The sequence below is a fragment of the Impatiens glandulifera genome, chromosome 9, assembly GCF_907164915.1.
Source record: "Impatiens glandulifera chromosome 9, dImpGla2.1, whole genome shotgun sequence".
Lineage (NCBI taxonomy): Eukaryota > Viridiplantae > Streptophyta > Magnoliopsida > Ericales > Balsaminaceae > Impatiens > Impatiens glandulifera.
In genome coordinates this window covers 24,365,951-24,384,058 of record NC_061870.1, presented here as the reverse complement: position 1 = coordinate 24,384,058, position 18,108 = coordinate 24,365,951, and the positions used below count along the sequence as shown (strand labels likewise).

The 18,108-nt window shown below is 29.2% G+C and overlaps 3 protein-coding genes across 3 annotated transcripts; 2 read left to right on the top strand and 1 right to left on the bottom strand.

Annotated features, from left to right (window-relative positions):
* The first annotated feature begins 1,012 nt into the window (after positions 1–1,012).
* LOC124915871 (glycosyltransferase 6-like) lies at positions 1,013–2,618 on the top strand. Its single transcript, XM_047456621.1, has one exon. The coding sequence runs from the start codon at positions 1,151–1,153 to the stop codon at positions 2,471–2,473; it is 1,323 nt and encodes a 440-aa protein (XP_047312577.1). The 5' UTR covers positions 1,013–1,150; the 3' UTR covers positions 2,474–2,618.
* Positions 2,619–4,886: 2,268 nt separating this feature from the next.
* On the bottom strand, positions 4,887–5,490 carry LOC124916740 (probable calcium-binding protein CML25). Its single transcript, XM_047457499.1, has one exon. It carries the CDS (start codon positions 5,488–5,490, stop codon positions 4,891–4,893), a length of 600 nt encoding a protein of 199 aa, XP_047313455.1. The 3' UTR covers positions 4,887–4,890.
* A 7,055-nt stretch (positions 5,491–12,545) lies between these two features.
* LOC124916497 (galactomannan galactosyltransferase 1-like) lies at positions 12,546–14,898 on the top strand. Its single transcript, XM_047457218.1, has 3 exons — positions 12,546–13,249; positions 13,324–13,494; positions 14,121–14,898. Exons 1-3 carry the CDS (start codon positions 12,612–12,614, stop codon positions 14,608–14,610), a joined length of 1,299 nt encoding a protein of 432 aa, XP_047313174.1. The 5' UTR covers positions 12,546–12,611; the 3' UTR covers positions 14,611–14,898.
* Positions 14,899–18,108: the final 3,210 nt, after the last annotated feature.

Genomic DNA, 18,108 nt, shown 5'->3' with positions numbered 1-18,108 from the left:
TTTTTTATTTTGAAAGTTGACTCACATAATATATCTTTATTTAATTTCAACGCGTTTATAAGTAAGAATTAAATTCTAGAAATTCAATATTTTAAATAAAAAAATTATAAAAATAAGGTTAATTAAGAATTATTAATTTTTCTTTATTTACAAGAAATATAAAAACATGGATCACTTCTACAATTCTACTATAAGCAAACTAAATAAAAAAAACCTATATGTTTTGTTATGTTAAGATACTTTCAATGTTAAAAAAAACTTATACAACATAATAAGTTAAAAGTTGTTCAATTAAAGAAATTGTAGTTGTATAGTTGATCAAATCAGGACATAACAAAGAAGTTCCCATGATAGATTTAATTGTTACCATTTATAAATTAAACTAGGATAAACAAATTAATTTATATAAATGTAATAAATAACTAATTTAAATATTTTAATTTCACTAATAACATTCTAATTGAAATGAAATGTATAGTATGTTTGTGTGACCTAATCATTTATTTATTTATTTAAAAAAACAAATAAATATCATCTCTGATTGTGTGTGGTTGAAAACATTCTCTTATGGATTTAAGTAACCAATCAAATGAAGCCAAACTTTGACACGAAATCTCGCCGGTAATTTGGGGATATCCGGCCGAAGTGGATGGCCGGAGCAGTGGTGGGGACATTTTATTTTATTTTATTTATTTTAAAATAATAATAATAATAATAATAATAATAAAGAAAAAGAAAAAGAAGAATAAAGTAGATAAAAAGGAAAGGATCGGATCTGGGTTGGTGACAGGCGTGGTTATGCTCAGCACTCTTGACCTAGCCAGCATCCCCAGACGTGATGTGCATTGCACATATATAAAATAAATAAAAAAACAAAAAAACAATTAATAATAATAATAATAATAATTTTTGCGAGTCTCTATGATGACTGGCGGAATAAATTAAATAAATCTGATTAGATTTATATATTTTTATTTTATTTTTGTACTTTTGCTTTCTTCTTCATTTCTTCTTTTTCCATGAACAAACCCCATACCAAGTTCTTACATCTTCACATACTTTTTTCTCTCTCATACCCAATCCGGGCGATTATTTTTCTGCGATTTAATCGCATCTGGTCGCGTTCTCAACAAACGCAAGAAGATTAATCATGTCTAAATTTTTCGTAAGCGGTGGAGGAACAGCGACAGTGGGTCTATTGATGCTATGGGCACTCTGGTTTTCAACACCCAGATTCCCAGTCCCATGGGAAAACGCTCGGGTCCCGGAAGAAATCTCCACGGCGTTCATAACCATTCCGATTAGTAACTGCAGCTCAAACACCACCATCATACACCACGACCCAACCAACACGACCGGTTACTTTTCATACGACGACCCTGATAACGCAACCTTCTACGACGACCCAGATTTGGGTTACACTTTGGAATCACCCATCAACGATTGGGACCAGAAACGTCAGGTTTGGCTTAACCATCACCCGTCGTTGGCAGCCGGAGTGGGTGACCGGATATTCGTTCTGACCGGTTCTCAGCCGTGGGCGTGTAAAAATCCAATCGGAGACCATTTCTTGCTGAGATTGTTTAAGAATAAGGTTGATTATTGTAGGATTCATGGGTATGATTTGTATTATAGTGATGCTTTTATGCAGCCAAAGATGACTACTTTCTGGGCTAAGCTTCCTGTTGTTAGGGCAACGATGGTGGCCCATCCGGAAGCTGAATGGATTTGGTGGGTCGATTCAGATGCGGTTATAACAGACATTGATTTCAAGTTTCCATTAGAGAAGTACAAGGAACATAACCTTGTTGTCGATGGTTGGCCGAATCTTATTTATGAGAACCGGAGCTGGATCGGGCTTAACGCCGGCGTGTTTCTTATCAGGAACTGTCAATGGTCTCTAGATTTTATTCGGGTATGGGCTAATATGGGTCCAATGGGACCCGATTACAAAAAGTGGGGACAGATTTTAAAACAAACCCTGAAGGACAAATCATACCCAGATTCCGACGACCAATCTGCCTTAATCTATCTTCTATTAGAACAAAAGGAATCATGGGCAAATCGGATTTACATTGAGAATAAGTATGCTTTAAGTGGGTTTTGGGGTGGGTTAGTGGATTCATTTGAGAATATTACAAAGGGAATAGAGGAGATTGAAAAAGGGGATAAGAGATTGAGTAGACGGCACGCAGAGAAGGTTCGAGAAAGGTATGGACGGCTGAAAGAGGAGGTTTATGTGAAAGCAGGAATCACTCGCCGGCCATTTGTGACCCATTTCACCGGATGTCAGCCGTGCAGCGGCGAACATCCGTCGTACTCCGATGAAGCTTGTTGGGGTGGAATGAAGAAAGCTTTGGATTTTGCTGATGATCAGGTGGTTCGTGGATTCGGGTTCAGGCGGATTGATGATCGAAATGGGTCAGAGATTCTTCAGCCATTGCCGCCGCCGCCGGCCAATGCTTCAGCTTGATCGGATCTCCGACTAAAACGGGTAATTACCTTGTTTTTTGCCGGTGTATTTGTTTGCAATATGTAGCTAATATTGACTGTATCAATTAAAGTAATTTATTTTTATGTAGATTTTGTTTTTACTTGAATGAATTTTTTACTCCTTATTTATTAATACAACTTAGAAATTAAGCATATACAAGTTTAGCTATAATTAGCAAAACTTATAATAATCTCAACTAAAAAGGTAAAAAAAATTATTATTATTTTTTTTTAACTAAAACCCAGATCTGGTTTACCATGTGATTGATTCCATTTTCTGGGATTTATAGTTATATAAATTATTGTTGATCTAAAATATTTGTATGTTTTGTTTATTTATTATTTATAAGTTTTTAAATAAACCCTTGAATATAAAATTCAGACCATCAGAACATTATCTTACATGTTTTTATTTTATATTTTGTTTTAGATAAAGAGAAGGCAACAATATTTAACATTATCTTATTTTAATTTGAACATTTTTAAGACATTAAAGTACACTTTTCAATAAAACTAAACATACAATGAATCTTATTAGTCTATATAGAATCCCTTAAATGTGGGGATATTAGGCTACAGAGAACATACAAACATATCTAGATAATCATAATTAACAAAACAAAACAAAAAATTGTAGGTATGAAACAATAAAATATAAATAGAGAGATAACTAACCCATAAAATCTGCAAAAGTTTATTGATAATTAGGTATGAGCCAGAACTTAGTAAAAGCATGTACAAATTAATAAACATACAACCATACAAGGATCAACAAAACTAAAATAAACATATGTATATGTGCAAAAAATATTTATACAAACATAAAAATTATTGTAAAATTAATATTTAAATTATTTTTTTCTCAAAAGTATTTGGTTTGTGTTATTGGTTGTAGATTAGGACATAACAATGTTTCGATCCTTCTCTGAAATCATCTATACTAGAGTTTTCTTTTCTTGAGGTCAAGGAAAAATTTATGGGTATTGAATGTAGCATGATGAAAGGTATATAGAGTCAACAATACATACACGAATAAAGTCTCATAGAAGATTTTAAAAATTGTTAATATTGTATAAGATTTTAAAAATAGTTAGTAGTGAATCTATAGTTAGATAATCTATTTGTATTGGTCTATGAATAAGTAATATAAATAGTAATATCATATTGGAGTAGTAAATAGACAAATATGATCCAATTATTTATGATTTCTTCCTAATTGAATAGGTCTAACTAGGACTGAGTCAGCACCTCACGAGTTGATAAGTCAAAGTTAGACTTCATTTTGACACCGACTCATTTAATATTAAAACTTAAAATTTAAAATAAATATTTATTCTACACAAATATTTGAAAATTTAATTTTATTCAACATTTTCGAGTCGAAGCTCGAGTTCAAATTTATAAGCGCATTCGAGCTCAAGTCGAGCTAATAAATAATTAATCGAGTCGAGTTTGACTTGACTCATTTACCTCCTAGGTACCTTGAGTTCTCATTCTCCCTCAATCTTGATTCAATATATCTTGTCCTATTTCATTTTCCTTACATAATTTTCTGTCCTTCCTCTCATTATGATTATTACTATTTTTGTTACCATAACCTACAATCATAACATTCATTTAATTTAGACATTCCAAATAAAAATGAAGTTAATAATCTTTATATGCCCACTATTAGACTTAAATAATGTGTTTTATACCTGTCTTATTCATTTTCGGCCCACATTTGAAACTATTTCAAAGTTAGCTTGTTTTCTTTTACTAGGGATTTTCAAAGTCTTAGTTTGTTTGCTTTTATTAATGGATTTTGACTTCATCTCATCCTTAGTCCTAATCTATTTTTCTTTTTACAATATATTTTCACTATTGAATTTATAGCACAACCTAATTATTGGGTCTATTTGGAAACCCACTATTATTCATTACATAATTAAATAAACATTTTCATCTTCTCTTATAGTCTAACGACAACAAAATGTAAATATCTCAGCCTCCCTGAGTTCTTAAGGTAGAGTTCATAAGACAACAAGTTCTGCACCTGATTAAATGATTAAGTGTTTGCGGATTATATGCTTAACTCGCGTGGATTAGTCGCGCTCCCATGGATAAAGAAATCGAACACAGCCTTCTAAATTATATATATATTCTTAAACATCTTACTATTCTATTTCAAAGATTAAAAAATTAGTTGTTAAATAGATTAATGGCCTAGAAAACATAGTTTTTTTAATAAATGGACTATATATATTTATCTAATCCAAAACAATTGTTTTATATACAAGCCATAATTTAATCCATAGAATAACAATAATAAGAAAGAAAAAGAAAAGAAATGAAAATTATCCCTTGTTTGTTTGTTTATACCTTCAAATTTACACTGGATCGAGTAAAATTTATAAATCAATCGATCTCAACAGCTCCCCCTGTTCTTTCTGCATCCATTGCATCAAATCGCGACCCTCTAATCATCATAACCTTAAATTCTTCAAAACTTATAATCCCATCGCCATTACTATCAACGCCACTAATCATTCTCCTACACTCTGCGATCGAACAATCATCTCCCAGACTCTTCAAAACATTCTGCAATTCCTCGGCCGATATTGATCCATTCTTATCAATATCAAAAACCAAGAATGCTTCTCGAAGACTATCAAGAACATCGTCAGAACCCAAATCTTTTGTATTAAGTTCGATGAATTCAGCCAGGTCGATGAAACCGTCGCCGTCTTTATCCATATCTCGAATCATCTTGTTGAGTTCTTCATCTGTGGCAGGATGTCCTAGGTTTCCAAGCATTGATCCTAGTTCTGATGATGAGATCTTTCCGTCGCCGTTGACGTCGAATTTTTTAAACACTTGTTTGAGTTCTTCTTCCATTTGAGCACGATAGGCTACTGATGAAGAACGTGAGATCGCTCCTAGAGATGGGGCGATGGACGCTACGATGGCGTCGGGGCCTTGTTTCTTCTTCATACTGAAGAGGGCCTTGAAACCCATTATTTCGGGCGATTGAAATGATCTCCTCCTCCTCCTCAACCAGTAAAAGAAATGAGGTAGAAACAGAGAAAGAATGTTGTAAATGGAGATAATGTTTGTGAAATGTAGAAACAGAGAATTAGCAATTAGGCCATCATTTCTTAGTGATTGTCCAATCTTCACGGGAAATTTAAGGGTCTCTATTTTCTTCCGTGATGGCCGGTCATTTTTTTTTTTATAAACATAAAAATTATGAACACTTTAGGGTTTGTTTGATGTTTTTATAGAAAATCTTGTTTATGGAATAAATTGAATTATTTTGGATAAATAGTATTTAAAATATTATAAAATAAAGATAATTCTAGTCTATAACCCTTTGTCAAAGAAGTCCTAAAACTTTCTCCTCTAATTGTTTTTGCAACATGTTTGATTTTAAACAGTGTAAAATGAAAATGAAATTGAAACTATCATAATTTTAGTTCATTGAGTTTTGGTTCAAATTTAAAAAATGTTTGTTTTCTTATTATAACATATCATTTTAGTTTTTTTTTTTAAAAATTAATTTGTCACGTTTATAAATAAATAATAATTATAAACTGAACTTATATTTTTTAAATTAATTATTTTGTTTAGATCTATGAGTAGAAAAGTGGTTTGGTTGACTAAAATATGTGTCGTGTAAGAAATATTTGAGAAAATTCAATGAAAAACATAGATTTGTATTTATTTTTTACATAACTTCGGAACAATATAATTTTGTTTACAAAACGTATTTGTGTATTAAATTAAGTATTTTTAAGTGTTATATAATGTCGAATGTAGTTTAAATGCCTTAAAAAATGTTAGGTTAATATGTGTGAGTAATTGGAAAAATTAAAAATGATAAAATTATTAACATTTTATACATAAATTAATTATCAAAAAGGAAATATTATGTTATTTTAAGAAATTTGTTTTAGTTAATTTGTGATAAAATATTATGAGGAATGATAGAGAGGGGGAATTTGGTGAGGGAATGACTTGGCACCACCTTCATTTCATTGGAAAATGTAAAAGTGGGAGGAAAGAAAAAAAAAAATTTATTTGATTTTTTCAGCGAGATTATGCCAAGTCATTCTCACCCAATTTCCTCACCTAATTATTTCTCAAATATTATATGACTCAAATTGTGATAATTCAAGCATTATATTACATCATTCAAAGTTCTAATATTGTCTAATAAAAAATTATAACTTCAAATCTCAAATATGAATTAGGACATTACTCAAAAGTTATTCATATGAACCTTTTGGGGTTGACTGGAATTGAATTAGACCGTATTTACATGTTAGCCCCAATTTGTCTAGAGCACTAATATTGTTATTTTATATTTGTTGGGTAAGTGAGACGTAACTTACAAAAATTGTAGAATAAATTTTGAATTATTTAAAAAAAAACAATTTATTTCAGGTGGTTTTAACATTTAAGAGGATGAATTTAAAAAAAAAATAAACTTAAAATTATTAATATATAATAATATATATTAAAAATAAAATTTGTTTTAATATTTTAATTAATGAATTGTAAATGATTTTATAATAAAAAATTTATATAAAGAAACAACTAGATTGTGTTAATTAAAGGTTAGATTAGTGGAATGTTTGTTTTAGAATCCATTATCGAATGTTAATTAATAATTATAGATTTAATTTAATAGTTAAGCCCACAATTCTTTGATGAAAAAGGATTTTGATAAAGGCTTTGAAGATTAAAAAAAAAAATGAATAATGGGTTGTAGCATAAAAGAAAAGTGTTTCAAAACATGTGGACTTATTTTGAAAAAAGATTGGATTGTGAAATGGGTATTTGGGCTGTGCTTGCAAAGGGCAATACTTACTTAATGGGTCTACTATATTTGGAAACGCCAACAAAAAAATAAAAAAATAAAAAGAAATTGCATTCGGGTTTGTATCGTGACATAATACTATTCTACCACTAGACCACAGATGCTTTTGATTAATTCGTATATGAAAACTTATAAATTCTTTCATGATTTCATATTGACTGAAAAAGTTGTCGCATTTATTTTCTTGTTGACAATTTTCTTCGATAAAGAATAGCTTGATTTTTGGCATCTTTGACCATAACCCTGATTGAGGCGTGTTCTATTTTTTTCATATTTTTTTTTGTGAAGGACATTGGTTGTCTACTATTCTCTTGGTATAGGACAGTGTTGGACCTGTTGGTTAGATTGTTGTAATATTAGGCTGATTTTTAAGCTTTTGGGTTGGTTACTTTGATTGAATGAATGCTTTATAATTGAGATATTTTTGTATTTTTTCCTTTGTGACCTTATTTCAAGAATAAAAAACTGCTAGTACATTCTTATATTTGCTTTGAATAAACTTATAGGAGTTTATTGGCTTTCAAGGATTCTTAACTTAAGACAGTTAGTCCCTAATCTTCTACAACTATTGACAACAAATTAATATGAAAACTTATTCTGAACTTAAATGTCCTAAAAATATAAATATAAAAACATTTGGTCAAGGAATGAAAATGTTTGGTAGAAATATTGGTCAATAGTTCATTTACAAACTGTCTAAATTATGAAATATATGTTAGTTAATTAGATATGTTAAAAAAATATTCAATGAAAAGTGACTTCAACTCGAAATAATGGGTCTCTAAATTATCCTTGACTCTTTCTACTAACCGATCCGAACCAAAGACTATTTAGATCCGAAATTTCTAAAATAAAAAAAGAACTGAGTAAATAAAGTACTTAATTCAATAGGGTTAAACTAAGTATTTGTTTGGAGTCTAATATTAACAAAAAAAAATGTTTAAAATTAGATTCTAACTAACAATCTATATTTAGATTAACTATTATATCCTGTCACACATTATTATTTGTTTGAGAAAATAAATATACTGTCTTCTTTAAGTATTTATAAAAAAAATAGACTATAAAAGTTTACATCTATGAAAAAAAATTGTACATTAAATATTACATCCTCTCACACATTAAATATTCTTTTGAGAAAATAAAAATAATGTCTTCTTAAAATATTTATAAAAATTAGACTATAAAAGTTTGCATCTATTATATAAAATGTACAATAATTGTTAAATTGTAAAAATCTTTCAATAAAATAAAAAACTCCAAAAAAACTTTAAATTTCACTATTCAGGATCTGACCATGCCCAACTAATTTGATTGATCCGAAAATTTTGTATCCCTACTTTTCTTAACCTAATGGAGGTGACAAAAGGCAGTTGCCATCCCTAAATTGATGGTTATCAACACTATCTGGAATTCATGGAAAAATAGACATTCACTTTTTGAGGAGTCAATTCACTATTCCATTTTTAATCTAAAGAAAGAATTACACTCTATTGGTTTCTGTTATTTGAATAATCTATTATTGTATGTTTATTAAGGTCATGTTTGAATTTAGTTTTTTCAAAAATCTTGATTATTTAAGAAGTAAGGATGATAGATGATTTTGAGAATGTGATTTTTTTTGGTAAATTAAAGGGTATATATAATAATAATAAAAATTAAAATAAAGAGTATTTTAGTACTTTTAGTTAATGTAATAAATGATTTAGTTATTTAACCCAAATCAAACTAGTCTCAATTTTTATTAATTTATGTTGTAATTTTCTAACATATATTTATATATTATTTTTGTAATAAAAAATAATTGTTCATAATTTATAATTCACCATGAGAATTTAAGGTCGGTTGGGTTTTAGATTATTTAAATAATTCAAAAAAATCAAACATCGAATTCAACATCTGGACGTACAAGATTAAGATGGAAATGACATGGTTTCTTTAAAAAAATCCTAAAACTCAAGGATAGTGTTGGTAAGATGATCAAACTTCAAATTGGGAATGAGAACGGAACTCTGTTTTGGCATAATTCTTGGTTCGAGGATCACCCTGTTATTCATAGTAATGTCTTCTCTCTTATTCGAATAAGACGGAAAGTCAACTAGCTATTGTCTCTAAAACGGGGAATGAAATAACTTTCTAAGTAAAATTTCAGAAGATACGAGGATCTCTAATACTCCATCTTCCCGTCACTTTAATAATTATGAGGATTCTCGAGTTTGGAGTGTTGATAATGAAAACATGTTTCACTCAGGATTATCATAGAATATTGTTCGCGATAGAAAGAGGTGGTTCCATGGTCCAATTTAGTGTGGTCCACGAAAGTTATTTCTAGACACCAATTTATTTTGTGGTTGACTTTCCGTGAAAGACTTAACACGCGCGATTGAATTAAGAAGTATATAAATATATCAGATCCCAACTGTCTTTTTTGTATGGAAAATGAGGAGAGTATTGACCATCTCTTTGGGGATTGTCTATTTGATTCCTTGATTTGAGGTAAGTTCTCCACATCAATGAGTCTCCTTAGCTTTCCAAAAGAATTGACTAATATCAAGGAAATGTCAATCATCAAGACAAAAAGTAATGACTTTAGTTCAAATGTCTTCAAATGCTTCTTTGCAAACATTATTGATCATATTTGGATGGAGAGGAACGCAAAAATATTTTCAAGGGTTCGAAATGATGTTGAGTTTGTTTGGAATGAAATTATCTTTGATGGAAACTCACTCATTCGAACGTCGATGCGAATTCCCACTTTGTGAAAAAAAATAGGTTGATTTGTCAAAGACGGAGTATTGCATATGAGAAAGTCACTCTTACTTCTGATTTCAAAGCACTTTAAACTTTGTTATTTGTGTCATTCACTTTTGTTCTCATTCTGATTGTTTTTTCTATTTTCACCTAGTTGTTCATCCATTTTTTGCAAAAAAAAAATGTTTTGCCTGAATTTTAAACTCATGTAATCTTTTACTTTTTGAAGTCTTTTAATTTAATGACATTATGTCTTTTAAAAAAAAAAAAAATTCAAACATCATTTCACTTATATCTTACTTATCAAATTACTTAATTTATTAACAAAAATAATAAAATACATTTTAATTAAAATTATTATTTTTTATTTTATTTATTTATCATATATTTTACTTTCTTTTTACTCAAAAATAATTATCATATTCTCAAAATAATCAACCATCATCATTTTTTTTTATATTCAAATACATTATTTTTATATTCTACCTTCAGCGGAACAAGCCCATATTGATAAAATTAGGTGAATAATAGACTAAATATTATTTAAATAATTTCAATTCAAATCAAATTATTATAATAATAAATAAGATCATTACTATGTTTAAGAAAGAAAATAAAAAAGGGTTACTACTGGGGGTATGTTCAATGTTATTATAATTGAATTAAGATGCATTTAAATTATGTTTTGAAAAATAGATTAATTGAAAATAGTATGTTTGAATCCTTAAACCATATTTTTGTCAGTTAGCATTGTGGCCCATTCCTTTTATTATTTTTAGGGCGGCCGTTCAAGTTTTCACTTTTCTTGTCAGCTTTGTGCGGCTTAATTTAGGAATCTTGTTTTATGTTGTATATTTTGGACCACAACTAGATCAAAATACTCCTATAATTCCTACCTCTTTGGCCTATTATTATTATTATGTCAAAATTTTACTTTTTTTTTATTATCAATTATTTGGTTCAATGTTCATTGAATGATGACTATGAATGTGGGTTTTACTTAGTTTCTTAAAAAAAATAAAAAAATATTTGATTATTTAATTAGTTCTAATTTTTTACATTCAAATAACTCAAATTATCATCGTTTTAGTTTTCTAAAAGAAAAATAAATAAATATAATTAATGACTTGAATGTTACAAAAGTATATAGGTTTCTTTGTACCTTTAATAAAAGTTTGGGGGTGTTTTAATTTAATTTTGTTTTTCTTTTTGATCTGTCCTCAGAACGCGCCTTTAATAAATGCGTGGTTAGCGCGCTAGAATTTGTTATTTATAATTTAAAATTATAATTTATTGAATTTATTATTATGAAAGGTCGTTATTAAATTTAATTTTATAATTAGTTTAAAATATTCTAAGTTAACTGCCCATGAACGGTGAAAGCAACTTCAGACCTAACTTTCTCTCTCTTCCGCAAAGCCTGGTCAGTCATCTCTCTCCACAAATTGATTAAAAGGAATAGAAGATACCAAATGCTTTTTTTCTTTTTAATTATTTTATTTATTTTTATTAAAATTTTCAAAATAAAAATTGAATCAATCCATTCGGCCGTCCAACCAGTATAGTGAGAAAAATAAAATGTAGTGGTTTAATTAATTTAATTATGAGAATACAACTTTAATTTTTATTTTCTAAGATGTTTAATAATTTAATCTTATATTATTTATGAAAAAAAATGGACCATTTGAAATAAAAATGTGTTTGATATTTAATTTTGATTTTTATTTAGATTCCATTTATAATTTTATTATTACCTTAAATTTATAATTTTTATAATTAATTTTATTTTAGGCATTTTGTTATAAATTATTTTAAATTTATTCGAAATAGACTACCATCATCAAACACTTTTATTAAAAATATTATTCAAAAAGACAATAAAGTATTATAAAAAAAAACCATTTTAAATATTACAAAGATTATCATAATTTTATCCAAAGACTTGTTTGATGTGAATTTGACATTATTTGTAAATAAATCTATTTATTGTTAGTAAAAAAGTAATTAATTAATTAGCTAAAAGTTCTTTAATAATATTATTTAAATAAATGATTAAAATTATTAAAAATATATTTAGTAATTGTATTCAAATATATATTTTTTCCTTAAATGACACAAAAATTAAATAAATAATGCCCAAATTATTCTAATAATCTAATCTCTTACCAAAAAAGTAATATATTTTCTAATAATACAAAATTTATCTAGAATAAAATAGTCAACATTCAAGATCAAATAAGATTTGATTATTTTATTTAGATTGAAAATCATCAACATGTTTTAAGCAAATTAAATAAATTAAAATATTAAATTATAATTAGAAGAATAACAATTTGAAGACACGTCTAGTTGACAATCTTGGAAAAAAGAAAAAGCATTAAATGCCTATATAGAAGACTTTAAAAGAAGATATATATTGAAAATAATAAAATCCTCCATTAATATGACCATCTAGCACATTCAAGCATAATTCTTTCCTCATCACCACTCTCTTCTTCTTGAAAAAATGGCCGCCGACAAGAAGCTATTATCTCCTATGAAACATAACCCACTTTTAATCATATTCTCTTCAATTTCTCTTATTCTTGTCGTTGTTTACACTCTTCGTTCCATATATCCATCACCAGATTTAAAACCCAAGATAAAGATCTTACCTTTATGGCAAACCGATCCAGACGCCGATTCCGACGAAACTCCCGGTTACATCCGCCGTTGTTCTAGTTCCCGGCGAGACAATCCTTCCAAAACATTTTACGACGACCGGAAACTCCGGTACATGGTCGGTAAGTCTATTGAAAACTGGGATGAGTTAAGGAAACAATGGTTAAAAACCCACCCGTCTTTTTTACACCGGTCTGATAAACGGGTCGTTGTTGTAACCGGATCACAACCCGCCCCTTGTAAGAGTCCGAGTGGTGATCATGTTTTGTTAAGATTGTTTAAAAATAAGGTTGATTATTGTCGGATCCATGGTTATGATATCTTTTACAATAACGCTATGCTTCATCCTAAGATGACTTCTTATTGGGCTAAGATTCCGGCGATCCGATCCGCTATGGTGGCTCACCCGGAAGCGGAATGGGTTTGGTGGGTTGACTCGGATGCTGTATTCACCGACATGGACTTTGTTCCATCTCTTGAAAGGTAAGATTTTTTACCATTAGTAAAAAAATTAATGTTTATTTATAGTAACTAATTAGTGGTGTTTGAATAAATAGGTTCAATAATTATAATTTGGTTTTGGGCGGGTCGAATGATTCGGTTTATGGTAAGAATCCGAGTTCACTCGGGTTGGATACTGGAGTCATTTATATCCGTAATTGTCAGTGGTCCATGGATTTTATTGAGGATTGGGCTAAGATGGGCCCTCAGACTCGTGATTATAACAGGTAGGTCCCATTTCATCTTTTACTCTCTTTTTATCTTTTACTAATTTAGGTAAATATATTATAAAATATTGAGAATTATTTCATCTAATACATTTAATTTTAATTTTAATTTTTTAATTAGATTATTTAAATAATTGGGTTTGTTCCAAATTATTATTTTTTAATAATTTTGTTGACAAAAAAAAATTATTTAATGAAAAGAAAAGTAGGATATTTGAGTTTATTAAATTATTATAATTTTTTTTATTATAATTTATTTTTTTCTTAAAATTAAATAAAGTATATTTTCTTATTTTAATCAATAAAATGAATGAATTTATTATTATAATAATAGTGACGCAACATGGAGATAAATGGTAAGAAATTGCATAAAATTTAAAAAAATCAAAATAATGTGTTCTGAATTTATCAAATTATTTACTAAAATACCCTTCATTTTCTTTTTTTTACCTTTTTTTTTACCCTAAAATAATAACCTTTTAAATATTATTTATAAAACCCACAACCTAAAACAATGCCTAAAGTACAAATTGAATAAATTTTCAAATAAATGAATAATTTTTTTGTAAAAAAAAATAAAATAGTAAAAAAATGTGTATTAATTATGAATGTATGGGTTGTGGCAGGTGGGGTCAAATATTAACATCTACTTTCAAGGACAAGTTAATGCCGGACTCAGATGATCAATCAGCGATGATATATTTACTGAGAGAAAACAAGAAATGGTCAGAAAAGACAATGGTAGAAAAAAACCCTAAACCAAACAAAAACTGGTCAACGCTCGTGACCACATTGGAAAACGTGACCCGAAATTACCAAACCCTAGAGAGAAAATTTCCCAAACTCCGGCGCCGGCACGCTGAAGTCGTCGGCGAAAGCAACGGAATTCTCTGGGACGATCATTTGAAAAACTTAGATAATAAAAGACCGACCATAACCCACTTCGCCGGATGCGAGCCTTGCGGCGGCGAATCCAATTCTCTTTACGGCGGCGACGAAGATTGCCGGCTAGGAATAGAAAAAGCTTTGAATTTTGCGGATAATCAGGTTTTGAAACGGTTCGGTTTCATGCATCCGAATCTTCTAGATCTGACGTCGGTGGTGACAGTTGCTTGAATTATGGACAAAAGAATGGACGGTTGTGATTAAAAGACAGTTACGTGTGTTGAGGGTTGTTATGTAACCAGCCACATGATTTGGAAATTATTTGAAAGTGAGATTTGATAGATGTAAAATCTTAAAAAGGGTCTCCATGTCTTTGGTGGGGGTCATTCTGGTACCTGGGCCCGACCGGCCGGCCGATCTGTTCTCTTCATATAAACTGTCTTTTTCATTTTCTTAATCTTGGGTTGTTAGGGTTCTAAATGAACCGGTCAAAATTTGATGCCTTTATTATTATTATTATTATTAATAATTGTTATCTAATAATACAAAATACAAGGTGGTTTGAACTAATTTAGACTAATTTTTATTTTATTATTTTTAAATGTCACAACTCACAAGACAGTTATAATTGTGGGTCTAAGCTTACTCCTATATTTAATTTTTAAATTACTATTTATTATTCTATATGCCCCAATATTAGTTGATTATGATATAATTTGAAAGGGAAATGCACACTTGACAAAGTAAAGAATTAAAGGGAGAAAAGATTATAAATAATGGCTGATTATACGAAATTGAGTAGATTGGTCAAAGATGATATTTATTTTATATAAAAGAAAGTAAAAAAGAGTGGATGATGATGACTTGAGCATTATACTTTTAATAGTAATCAATCAACAAAAGCGAATCATTAATGGATTGTGAATTTGTGATTCACTTTTTAAAAGTAAAATATCTATAAGTAATAAATCATACTTTGCTATGGGGTTATTTCTAAAATAAATCAATTTTCTTGGAAAAAATATTCAATATGAGATAGATATTTAAGTTATTTATGTCAAATAACAATAAATTTTAGGATATGGTTTGTTTGATTTGATATTTCACCATGGACAATTCGAATGATTTTCACCCCTCTTTATTATTATTTTGACATTCTAAGATATTTTCAAAGGTTCTATCTGTTTCATTTCATGTACCATGGATCAAAACTCTTCAAAAGAATGTTTTAATTTTAATTTCTTTAACTTTATCCTTAAAATTTAAAATAAAGTAAATATATTTTAATTATTAAATTAAATAATTGATTTTGTTGGTGATTTTTTATTTTTATTAAAGAACCTATACAAAAGTAAGGTCTTGTTTGGTTTTAAGTTATTTAAATAACTAAAAAACAATTAAATATCATTTCACTTTCCTTTTATAAATCACTCAATTCATTAATCAAAATATTAAAATGTTTTATATTTAAAATTATTATTTTATATTTTATTTATATATATATCAATTACTTTTAAATCATTTTATCATAAAAAAAGTCACACTTTCTTTTTACCATCACCAATCATCATTTTATTTTCTCTCTACAAGTTATTTAAATAACCCTGCCGAACTAGTTCTAAGTCACACAAAATATCCTAATTTATCTAAACCGTATAGCTCTACTTGTCAAGCAAAAGACACAAAGTAACTAACATGGCAATTAATAGTAATCCAATCCCAAATTAACTGTTTTGTACTTATCTTAGTCATGATTTCTGCAGGTGGATTTTCTTATACTTCATTTTTGTGTCCCCATTTCGATTTTTTAAAAAACGATATAATGTCATTAAAATTTAAAAATGGTGAATGAGATTACAAGAGTTCATGATTCGGACAATACAAACATTTGTTAAAAATAAATGAATTAACAAAATAAAAACAGAAAAAACAATTAAAATGAGAACAAAGAGAATGACATAAACAACGAAGCTTAGAGAGCATTGAAATAAGAAGTTATAGTGAATTTCTCATGTACAATGCTCCATCTTTGACAAATCAACCAATTTCTTTCTCAAGTGAGAATTTGCCTCCACGTTCGAATGAGTGAGTTTTCATCAAAGATAATTTCATTTCAAACAAATTACACATCATTTTTAACCCTTGAAAATGCTCTTGCGTTTCTCTCCATTCAAATATGATATACAATGTTTGCAAAGAAGCACTTGAAGACATTTCAACTAAAGTAATTACACTTTGTCTGATGATTGTCATTTCTTTGATATCAGTCCATTCTTTTAGGAAGCTAAGGAGATTCATTGATTGTAGACCTTACCCCAAAGCAAGGAAGCAACTGAACAATTCCAAAAGAGATGATCAATAGTCTCCTCATTTCCCATACAAAGAAAGTTGTTGGGATCCGAGGTATTTATATACTTCTTAATTCAATTGAGTGTTGTAAATCTTTCACGGAATGTCAACCACAAAATGAATTGGTGTCTAGAAATAACTTTCGTAGACCACACTAAATGAGACAATGAAACCACCTCCCATCTTTCGCGAACAATATTCCATACTGACCCTAAGTTAAACCTGCCTTCATTTTCAACACTTCAAACTCGAGAATCCTCAAAATTATTAAAGTGACAAGAAAACAAAGTATTGAAGATCCTAGCACCTTCTTGAATTCCCCTCCGAAGGTTATTCCATTCCCCGTTTTTGACTTATTAGACATTAGCCAGTTGATATTTCCGTCTTATTTGAATAAGAGAGAAGTCACTATTATGAATAATATAGCTAGTGATCCTCGAATCAGGGGTCATGCCGAAACAAAGTTCCGTTCCCATTCCCAATATGAAGTTTGATAATCTTACCAGTACTATCTTTGAGCTTCAAACATTTTTTAAGGGACCATACTATTTTCATTTTGATCTTGCACGTCTAGATGCTGATTTCATTTCTAATGAATCTTGAATGAACCCATATGACCCATAGCGAGTCTTATTTTTTCTCCAATGCCTAAAAATGTCGATAGGTGAGAGTTTTATTCCAAGTAACGAAGTCTTTAATACCAATTCCACCTTGTTCCCTCGGCTTACTAACATCAAGCCACTTGATCTTTTTGCCTCCGCGCCCTTGAGTCCCCCAGATGAAGTTCCTCATCAATTGATCAAGCTCTTTCATAACTTTCTTTGGAATAACCATTTGCTGCGCCCAATATTTGATGATGCCCATACACTAATAGAAAATATGTCTTCTGTAACGACTTCTAGTAACGGCGCTCGAACGCCCTTACTAATATATTTTATCAGTAACGGCTATAGAAAACCGTTACTAATATTAGTACATCAGTAACGGCTATGTAAACCGTTACAAATATTACTTAATTTAACGTTATTATTATTGCATATCAGTAACGGTTTTTCAATATACCGTTACTAATAGAGTATCTGTAACGGTTATTGAAAAACCGTTACAGATATGCCTTCATTTATAACGTTCTTATTATTGCATATCTGTAACGGTTTTGTCAATAACCGTTACAGATACTCTATTAGTAACGGTATATTGAAAAACTGTTACTGATATGCCTTCATTTATAACGTTCTTATTATTGCATATTAGTAACGGTTTTGGAACAAAACCGTTACAAATGTATTATCTGTAACGGTTTTCTAGATAACCGTTACAGATAAGCGAGCCGTCACTTCATTCTCATTCCAATATCTGTAACGGTTTTCATCATAACCG

Excerpts from the sequence above, each read along its gene's own strand:
- LOC124915871 (XM_047456621.1), top strand. The coding sequence starts at position 1,151 with ATGTCTAAATTTTTCGTAAGCGGTGGAGGAACAGCGACAGTGGGTCTA.
- LOC124916740 (XM_047457499.1), bottom strand. The coding sequence starts at position 5,490 with ATGGGTTTCAAGGCCCTCTTCAGTATGAAGAAGAAACAAGGCCCCGAC.
- LOC124916497 (XM_047457218.1), top strand. The coding sequence starts at position 12,612 with ATGGCCGCCGACAAGAAGCTATTATCTCCTATGAAACATAACCCACTT. Across the intron at positions 13,250-13,323 it reads TTTGTTCCATCTCTTGAAAG|GTTCAATAATTATAATTTGG; the intron begins GTAAGATTTTTT and ends TTGAATAAATAG. Across the intron at positions 13,495-14,120 it reads CAGACTCGTGATTATAACAG|GTGGGGTCAAATATTAACAT; the intron begins GTAGGTCCCATT and ends GGGTTGTGGCAG.